Source organism: Zonotrichia albicollis, chromosome 8, assembly GCF_047830755.1.
Source record: "Zonotrichia albicollis isolate bZonAlb1 chromosome 8, bZonAlb1.hap1, whole genome shotgun sequence".
Lineage (NCBI taxonomy): Eukaryota > Metazoa > Chordata > Aves > Passeriformes > Passerellidae > Zonotrichia > Zonotrichia albicollis.
In genome coordinates this window covers 9,175,625-9,185,096 of record NC_133826.1, presented here as the reverse complement: position 1 = coordinate 9,185,096, position 9,472 = coordinate 9,175,625, and the positions used below count along the sequence as shown (strand labels likewise).

Sequence of the window (9,472 nt, the reverse complement as noted above, 5' to 3'; positions counted from 1 at the left end):
ACAGAACCAGTGCCTGTGCCCCAGTTTCCCCATTTGTAATAGAAAGGTCACATTCTTGCATTTCCCTGGGGTGATTAAAATCCACCCCAACCCCACACACAAACACAGACTTGAAATAACAGACATAACTCAGTTAATAAAAAGTACTATGTTAGGACAACGATTGGAAGAGCTCCACCACATCAGAGCTCGCCTTGCTTTCCCCTTGCTCCCAAATCCACCAGCCAGCCCAGCCACCACAGCATCCATCCTCCCTGAGGGGAACCAGAGTCCTCTGGGTCACACAAAGGATGGCCCACGCTGCTGTTAGCTGGCATCCTGCTCTGCCTGAGCACCTGGGGCTCAGGAGAAGCTGTTCTTCTTCAGGCTGAGGGTCTCCACCTCCTTCATGAAGCGCAGGCACAGCTCCTCCTGCCAGGGCAGGGCCACACACTGCACGGCCACGGGCATGCCCACGCTGCCACGGAAAGCCTGGGGCACAGAGACAGGGAGAGGCTTGGGGACGTCCAGAGCAAGGGCAGATGGGGGATCTGGTGCCCCTGCAGAACCTGGCACTGCTCACCTTCGCCAGGGTCCGGTCCCACCAGTCCTGGTAGTATCCCTTGTAGCCCTTGAGCTGCTCCTCATCCTCGTCCGTCGCCAGCGTGACAGGGACAACGCCAGCGGGGAAGTCCAAGGCGTTGTAGAGCATGGTGTAGCTGACTGCCACTGGGGGAGAGGGGGGGTTTGCAGTGCCAGCCTGCACAGGGAGAGCCTTCACCCCTCTGTGTATGCAGGATTGCAGCTAATGGGGTGCGGGGAGCTCAAGGGCTGAGGGATGGAGATCAGCCCTTTGGCTCCCTCTGCACTGGGGGCTGCTCCAGGTGCACCCCATGGGCTGTCCCAAGAGCTGAGCTCTTCCTGCTGCTGGCCAGCACCCTGGGCATGAGAGGGAAGCAGGAATGCTGCCCATGGGCACTGGCACAGAGCCACAGCAAAGGGCAGTGCCCTACCTGAGAGCTTGGCAGGGTAGCCGATGCCGAGAGCCGGGCCCAGCATGGGGCACAGCATCACATCCAGATTCAGCTGCTTCCACTGGGCAATGAACTGGTGGCAAAAGTCCTGAGAAGGAAATGTGCTGGTGGTCAGTGGGGTGGGTGTACTGCCCCACAGCTGCTAGCTGAGGCTCTCCTTGGGCATCCAGCTGGGCTCTTGGCTCTTCTCTGGCAGCAGCCAACAGGCTACGTCAGGCCTGATGCTGCTAAAATCCAGGAATGTTTTGCTGCCTGGACAATATTCCTCCCAGCTCACAAAGCACCCTCTTCCTGGTAAATTGGAGGTGGGCAAAGAATAAGTGCACAGGCATGTGGTGACTTGAGACATGAGCTTTTGTTTTTGGAAAACCAGAAGGGAAATAAAGGCATGTCTGATGATGTACATTTTTCTATGCAGGTGTCAGAAATTCAGGTGTGATTTGGCATCATGAACTTGCCTACATGTTTAAATATGCTGAGAACTTGCACACCCAAGTGAGGTCTGTTGAGGAGTGATGTGTTCCCATCTTACATCACCAGAGACCTGCATCATCTCCTAACCCTGCTGAGTGCTGAATCTGCCTCTCCCCAAAGAGAAATCAAACAAAAACTATTTAACCCCAAACTGTAATACTCTACCTCGATTTCCTGATGAAGGCTCCAGACTTCATCCACTGTGCTGTAAAAGGAAACAAACCCAATGAAAGGCATCCTTCCCTGTGCACACCTTCCTTCTGCCTTATGGCATCCCTACCTCTTGGCATGATGGATGCATTGACCAGTGCTGAAACCAACACCATATTTCATTCCCACAGGCTTCATACTTTTCCTAAGCAAAAGGCTATGACCCTGCTCTTATTCCACCCTCAATTTCCAAACAGTTTTCCAAACCCAGCAGGGTTATGGTGTTGACACAAATTGCTGTTTGCTCCCACCCTTGCACTTTCTGCCTTGCATTCTCTCAAACACACACAGCTGCAGCAGTATCAATAATGCAGCAAACACTGCTGCAAAACAAATCTTCACACATTTGCTCAGGCTCAGATTTACTCACTTTTCTTTCATACTTCTTATGATATTTGAAAATCGAGGCACCTGAACAGGAGAAAATGAAAAAAAAATGAATCCCAGCTCTGTCCTGTTTCAGCTCAGTCACAAATAGAAGCTGTTTCCTCAGTGTTCAGGCTGGATTTTCCCCAAAGTGGAGAGAAAAGGAACAGAAATCGCATCACTCCAGTTTGGAGTGTGTCTGACCACAGCCATATAACAATGCCCAGAGACTTCTCCATGAGAAAGCCTTACTGCAATGGGACAAGTTATTCACATACAGCTTAACTCTGTCTACACCAGAAAGAAATGGACCTTACGAAAGGTTTGGAAATCCAGAACAGGAGCGTTTTCAGCCAGTGTGGTGATTTTGCCAGCCAGAAGAACAGCCCTGAGCCGCCTTTCTCCATCTCCCCTTTGCTGAAAGGGAGAGGGAGGGTTTAACTGAGCAGTGATAGGAATCAATCACAGCAGATCAGCTTTTCCCAGGCAACCCCTCTGAACAGCATATCTAAGTGACAAAAAGAGGTTTGTTCCATTTTGCTGGGCAACACTTGATTCCCACAGCATTTACAGGATATCAGCTCCCAGCCTCCTTCCAAGGCTGGTAACAATCCCAAAGAGAACCAAGGTACACTTGAATCACTTAATATTAAGCCTCCCCCAGTGCCTACCAGCCACTGCCTACATCCACTAGATCTGCCACCTGTATCCCAAGCCCAGCCAGACCCTAGGGAGGATTTTCATAGCCAGGCACCAATCCCACCAAACCGTTCCAGGCCACACTTACAATTTCCTGGCAAAGGAGCGGCCTCCATCTGAGAACATTCCCCTGACGCAGTAGTTAAACATCACGTACTCCACATTTGTGAGTTCAAAGGGCACCAGCTGGAGGGACAATGGAGCAGGGTATCAGTGGCACAGGCACTGCTTGGGAGAAGCCACTGAGGGCTTGAGGCGGGCTGAGGATTTCCTGACAAGCCCACAGGAAAACCTCCATCCTTCCCTGAAAACAATGTTTTCCCTTTGAGCAACAGCTGCTGAGTCAAGAGACACGGGATGGGCTTGTCACCCTGTCCAAGCAGGGGACACCCATTATCCCATACCGTGTGGCCAGCCTCCTCCAGGAGCTGCTTGGTCTCGCGGACGGCACGTCTCATGGCCGGGCTGGGCATGGTGAAGAAATCAGTCTCATAGTAGCCTATGCGGAGGGGTTTTGTGCTGGAATACACCTGCAGGGAGAGGGAGATGCTGGCTGGAAGGGTGCCAGGGCAGCCAGCAGCACAGCCATGGGGTGAGTCTGGAAAGCAGCACTTGGCTCTGCCCAGGTGCCCACCCATGTGTTTTCAGCCTGCAGCTCTCCCCAGAGATCTGGGGCCCCTTGGAGGCTCTGTACCTCTTCATGGAAGGGGAGGGGTGGTACTGTGCTGTCCATGGCTGAACAGGGCAGCTCTCCCCAGAGATCTCTGGAGGCTCTGTACCTCTTCATTGAAGGGGAGGGGTGGCACTGTGCTGTCCAGGCTGAACATGTCCTCACTCAGCAGCGCCCGCAGGCACAGCGCTAGGCTCTCCACGTCTTTGGCCAGTGGTCCCACTGCTGCAGCCACTGGAAGAGACCACAGGAGAGCATTCATGGCTGAGGGTCTTTCAAGGGCATGTTCTGCACAACCAGGACCTCTTGGCATTGTTTTGTCTTAATGTAGTGTTGACAGTAGTTCTTCTTTAAGAATTGGGCAGGGGACACCCACGAGCGTCTTCCCACCCACAGGTCCATCATTATGGACTGAGCTGCTATCCATTAATGCACACCCTGACGTCTCCATTTCATGACTTAAAAAAATAAACAAAAAGATTTGTCAATCACACACTCCCTTTGGCTGCTAATCCCACCCTCACGAAGCAGTGACAGACAAGGCCACACCCTGTGGGTAACAGGTTGTATTGTGGTTTATGCTACACAAACAGCTCCTCTCAGCTCATGTAAAAAAAATAAATAAATCCCTGAAAGGGAACCTGCTTCTCTCTAAAGGTGATGGAGAAAGTGCCCCAAAACCAGCTGAGGGTCCTTCTCACCCCTGCCCTGTTGATGGGGGACAGACATCAATGCCTACCTGCCTTCTGCCCAGCGACTCCAGCCATTACTCCTCTTTTGCTGTAAAGAAAAGAGACACACAAAATACAGCAGCTGAGTGGTTTTCATTGAAGGGAAAGGCTTTAACCAGAAGCAAGTATTAATTAAAACTGCGGATGTGAAGGTTGGCTGAAGGAAGGGCCAAGAGAAAGCTCAAGAGACACAGGCTAGGCCTGAGTGATTGAGGCCTTGTCAGCCAGGAGGAACCATCCCCTCAGCATGCAGATGAAGAGGCTCCCCCACCTCCATTCTGGGGGAATCAGTGCTTCCCTCCATAGAGGCCTCAGATACTGCCCAGGCAGGAGGGATAAATGAGCTCTTCCCAGTTCTTCCCAAGTTTCCCTTGCCCACAGGAGTAGGAACATCCCAGCACAGTGTTTGATAGAGAGGGTGTCACCCAGAGACGTCACTGTATTTCTCACAGTACCTGAGTCTCTTCCCTGTGGGTTTGATTGCACAGACCCCACAGAAGGCAGCAGGAAAACGCAGGCTCCCTCCTACATCTGTGCCAATGCCCAAGATGGACCCACCACCTCCTACAAGTGCTCCTTCCCCACCAGAGGAGCCTCCGGGGGTTCTGGTGAACATCAGAGGGTTGCGGGTCTGACCAAAAATTAAGTTCTTGCAGTCATAGCTGAAGAGAGAGAGAAAAAGAGAGAGACATATTGCAAATGAGGAATTCAGGTATCTGCTGCTGTGGAGCCCAGCCACTACTAAAAGACCTTGAGAAGGCAATCAGGTAATTCACCAGTTGCTACACTGACATGGTTTACTGTGGTTGTGAAGACCATGAGCCTTTTCCGGGTGGTCCCAGGACCTGAATTCACAGACAGCTTATTTCACTGACATTAAACCTATCCCAGAGACAACCTCTGGCAGCACAAATACAGCAACCCTCCTGGAAAGTCTTCCTGCTCAGGTAGCCAAGTGCCACAGGTCACCCAAAGCTGAGCCCCTGCTTGAGCACAGGCCAAATGCCAACTGCAGAGATATTTGACACTAGACTTCCCCAGAAAGTGGTGCAAAGTCTGATAATCCCTGGGGCAACCTCTTTGTGTGGCTTTTTTGAACTGTGGCCAGCCATTACCACATCACCTTGAGGAAGGCATTTCATAGGGCTCAGGCAATGGTCGCCCACATAGAAACTTTGCCAGAGTCACTTGGCAGGACACAGGGACACTGGAAGGGTGGCTGTCCAGCAGAGCACACCTGAGCACACCACATATCTGTGACACCAAGAGAGGTCTTGCCAGATAGAGCAGGAGGTTTGGGGGCAGAATAATTTAAGCCATTAGCTTAACTAGCTTCCCCTTCCATGAATATGTGTTTGCATTTTAGAATTAACAGGGACATCTCTGAGAGGTTAATTTTTAAAAAGATAGAAACAGCTTCTCTCCTCTTCTCTCCTCCTCCTCTTCTGCTTCTTGATTCCATGTGGAACTACAGATAATTTTTTTTTCTCTAGTGGAACTAGAGATAATTTTTATCCTCAGCGTAAATGTGTTTACTTTTTAAAGTGAAATTTATAGACACAAAGAACGGAGACCAGGTGTTGTTATATAAAAAGAAGTGGGAAATGAGAACGAGACCAGATAGAAACCCTCCCTTGAGAGGAGGAAGAGAGCACTGCTGCTATGCTGAGGGAAATGGAGCACCCACCTACCTGATGAGGGACTGGGGAACATTGGTTTTGACAAATGGAATGGCCCCCTGTCTCTTGAGCACCTGCACCACCACGCTGTCCTCTGCTGCGGGTTTATTGAGGTTTTTTATGAACCCCAGTGTGGAGTCATGACCCTGGGAACAGAGGACAATGAGGTTTCCAGTTGGAGGACTGCAATTCTCCTTGCCCCTGTATTTTATCTACACATTTGAGTGCATTCTGCACCTCCAGCAACTCACCCATCACACACACGTTTCAAGGCGTGCTGATGGCAAACCTGACCACACTCTGTTGGCTTACATGGGAGACAGGCAGCACAGCCCCTCCCCTGTCCAGGCAGCCCATCCCACACCAGCTATGACAAAGTCTAGCCAGGTGCTGAGGTCAAAGCTGCCCCCTCCCCAAACTTCAACCCCCAGGGATTTCGGGATACGTGTGGAATTTTGCTGAGGGTACCTGGCAGTTGATGGAGTCCTTGATGCTGACGGGCACCCCATAGAGCAGACCCTGCTTGTCCATCAGCTTGGCTCTGCGGAGCTGGGTCTCACTTTCCTCCAGAAACTCCGTGATGCAGTTGGTTTCTATGGCAATTTGGAGGGCCTTGGGGAGAGCAGGACAAGCCCACAGGTGAGTCACAGCCCACAGTGCTGCACAATGAGCTCCGTTCTGCAGAGAACACCTGCCTTTTCCTCTTCCCCATCTGCACAGCTGGTATCAGGGCAGCCCTTGCTGCTGCTTTTCAAGCCAAACTCCAAGATGGACACAGTGGGGCCATAGTACCAGTCTGTGTGTGCTAAAGGGAGGCATTCAGCTCAGATGAACACCACTGTTCTCTTGTTTGAGCTTCTGGGATGGCATAAATGATAGTTCCTAAGAGGGAACCCAGGAGGTGAACAGAACATTAGGGGAAAAGTAGAGACTGAGCATGAAAACTGACTTTTTGAGGTTTAACAATCCATTTGGAGATGGAGGGGAGACAACAGCAGCACTCTGCCACTTCCCTACAGGTATACCTGCCCTAGGAAAGGTGTGGGCTCTCCCAGGAAGGCATGGGCTCTGCAGATGCTGCTTGCTGCTCCTTTTTCCTCCAAATCAAGCTGAGAGCTATGGCAGCCAGATGGCACTCACAGAAAGCCACAGAAGGGCTCACCACTAACCAGTGAGCAGTGACAGCTCAGCAGCACTTGAGCCAGGTTTGAACCTTGTCTTGTGCTCCTCCCAAAAGAAGCCAGCCCCACTGTGGGTGAGGCGCTGCCCTTGCTCCTCACCTTGCCCACGTAGGCATAGAAGACGTGGTCCAGGGGCAGGGAGCCATCTCGGAGCTTCCTGGAGAGCTCTGGCAGGGGCAGAGACAGGATGGAGGCCACCTTCACAGAAGGGTTCTACGGGAAAGGTGGAACAGGCAATGTCACACTTCTACTGCAGCTGATGGGCTCCTCCTTTCTCCTTGGTGCCCTCTGTAACTCACCCAAAAAATATCTGCCATTTAGTCACTGAAGGTGGTATCTGCCTCAAGACCACATCCTGCCCTACCTGACACCTGTGAGCACGGTGTGAAACCCTCAGGGCCAATATTAGCCCTGGCTTTCTCAGCCTTTCTTCCTGTTCAGACCAGTCACACCAACCACCTACTAACTAAAATAAAGCCATTCACACAGCCTTGTTCAGACAGGTCATGGCCAGGCCTGGGGGAACAGCTTAGTGAAATGCTGAATTACAGTGGGAGCTGGTGTCATGGTTTAACAAATGGTTCCACCAAGGAATGAAACCAGAACTGGAGCCAGTTCTTCTCCTGGCACTACAAGATATTTGCACATGGAATTGCAAAAACCAGGGGAGGCCTGGGCTGTTAATTTATGGGTCAGCAGAGGTTTTTTCACCATAATGGAAAATGTACCAAACCTCACGCGTCCGAGCTGGACTCTGAACCTGAGCGACTTTGCCCCAGCCCGAGGCCGGGACCGCGGGGCTGCATCCATCCCTGCCCTACCCCGCAGCTGCACTTTGGCCTCTGCTGATAACACACACATCGCCTATCGCCTCTTCCTGCTGCCTCCCCACCAGCCCGAGCCTCCCAACACAGCCACGGGGAGCTTCCCGACAGGGATTTCCCCCTCCTCGCTGCCCGCGACTGCTGTCGGGATAACGGGTTATCTCCCGCTCCCCATCGCCGCGATGCTGAGGGCTGCCCACACACACTGACTCAGAAAGCGAAAATAATAACAACACTAAATCCCCGTGGGTCCATACAAGGAGCCGGCAGAGCACCTGCCAGGCGGGCGAGCAGCTGCCCCTCGCAGGGAGGCAGGGAGGGCAGCACGGGGCAGGTGATGGGGAGGGGGCCCAGGTGACGAACCCACGGGGCAGGGTCCCAGGTGCGGAGCCCCCGGGGCAGGCGATGGGGAAGGGGCCCAGGTGCGGAGCCCGGGGCGCTCACCTGCTCCCGAAAGCGCTGCGTCGCCGCCTCCATCCGCACCAGGCTGAGCTCCTGCCGCTCCTGCGCCTCCGCCACCTTCCTCCAGAGCGCCCGGCGCCGCCGCCATCGCAGCAGCAGCAGCAGCAGCGCCGAGCCGCCCAGCAGCGCGGGCAGCGGCACCCGCATGGCTCGGTACCGGCAGTACCGGCAGCACCGGCAGCACCGGCGGCGGTACCGGGGCAGCGGCAGCCGAGCGGCCGCAGCCCGCTCCGCCCCGCCCGGCCGGCCGAGGGCACCCGCCCGCGGGGAGAGCGAGCCAAAACCCGGGCGGGATTGGGAGCTGGACAGCGATTTAACCGGCTGGCTGCCGGGCGGGCGGCGAGGGGGAGGTTCGGCGGCAGGAAAAGCCGCGGGATGACAGCTCGCTCCTCCCTGCGCTGGGTGGTCTCTGCCTGATAAGGTTTATGGGTTTTATTTCCGTGCGCCCAAGAGAGGCTTTGATCTCCCTGTAATTTCTCAGCCCCTCTGGGAACAGTCTTGGCTTGCAGCCCTCAAAGGTACCCGAGTCTCCTGCTTTTCCTGGAGCCCAGCGGCTGTGTGGGAAATAGAAGCGATAAATGTGGCAGGCTGTGCCCAGCGGAGCTCACTTGTCGCTGGCAGAGCAGGGGTGTGCCTCTGCTCGCTGCGGCTTCCAGCAGCGCTGTCTGGCATCCCTGCTCTCTGCGGCCTTGCACTCCGTGCTGAGTGAAACTCCAAAAGTATTTCTTCATCACCAGCCTCACAAGGGGTCTGTCTTTAAAAAAAACCCTCCACGATTTACAAAAGTCTGTCGGAAAATATTTCAAGCTATCCAGTTTAGATACTGCTCGTAGGATTGTGAAAAACCTGTTGGGAAGAATCTGGCATGTTTTCTCACTTCCCAGCAGGATGAGCTGTTCCCAAGCCACCCCTGGGCAGGTGCAGAGCTAGAAAATGTGATGGAGCTAGATGCACCAAGACTCGATTTTCCTGGCATTATTGCTTAGGCCACTGGATTTATTTCTTTCAGTCTTCAGGGCTCCTCTGGAAGCACCTGAGCCACCCATGACAGAGCCTGGCACCCTTGGAGGGAGCTGCTGTGCTGTGCATCCACAGTGTCCTGGGGTGTGCTGGACATACTCCATGTCCTGGGACTCTGCTGAAGGGTTTTGAAGCCTCAAAAA

General features: G+C 53.5%; 1 protein-coding gene across 1 annotated transcript; it reads right to left on the bottom strand.

Moving 5' to 3' along the window:
* Window positions 1-129: 129 nt before the first annotated feature.
* Window positions 130-8,656, bottom strand: FAAH (fatty acid amide hydrolase). Its single transcript, XM_005482224.4, has 15 exons — window positions 8,292-8,656; window positions 7,123-7,236; window positions 6,311-6,454; window positions 5,855-5,988; window positions 4,619-4,825; window positions 4,172-4,212; window positions 3,542-3,666; window positions 3,167-3,292; window positions 2,851-2,948; window positions 2,381-2,480; window positions 2,068-2,108; window positions 1,653-1,692; window positions 993-1,101; window positions 563-708; window positions 130-471 (listed from the first exon to the last, which is right to left on the bottom strand). The coding sequence occupies exons 1-15, from the start codon at window positions 8,454-8,456 to the stop codon at window positions 343-345; spliced, it is 1,719 nt and encodes a 572-aa protein (XP_005482281.2). The 5' UTR covers window positions 8,457-8,656; the 3' UTR covers window positions 130-342.
* Between the last annotated feature and the right edge of the window lie 816 nt (window positions 8,657-9,472).

Coding starts and splice junctions, on each gene's coding strand:
- FAAH (XM_005482224.4), bottom strand. CDS start 8,456: ATGCGGGTGCCGCTGCCCGCGCTGCTGGGCGGCTCGGCGCTGCTGCTG. Junction 6,455..7,122: donor TCTATGCCTACGTGGGCAAG/GTGAGGAGCAAG, acceptor GCTCTCCCCAAG/GCCCTCCAAATTGCCATAGA. Junction 472..562: donor GGGACCGGACCCTGGCGAAG/GTGAGCAGTGCC, acceptor TCTGTGCCCCAG/GCTTTCCGTGGCAGCGTGGG.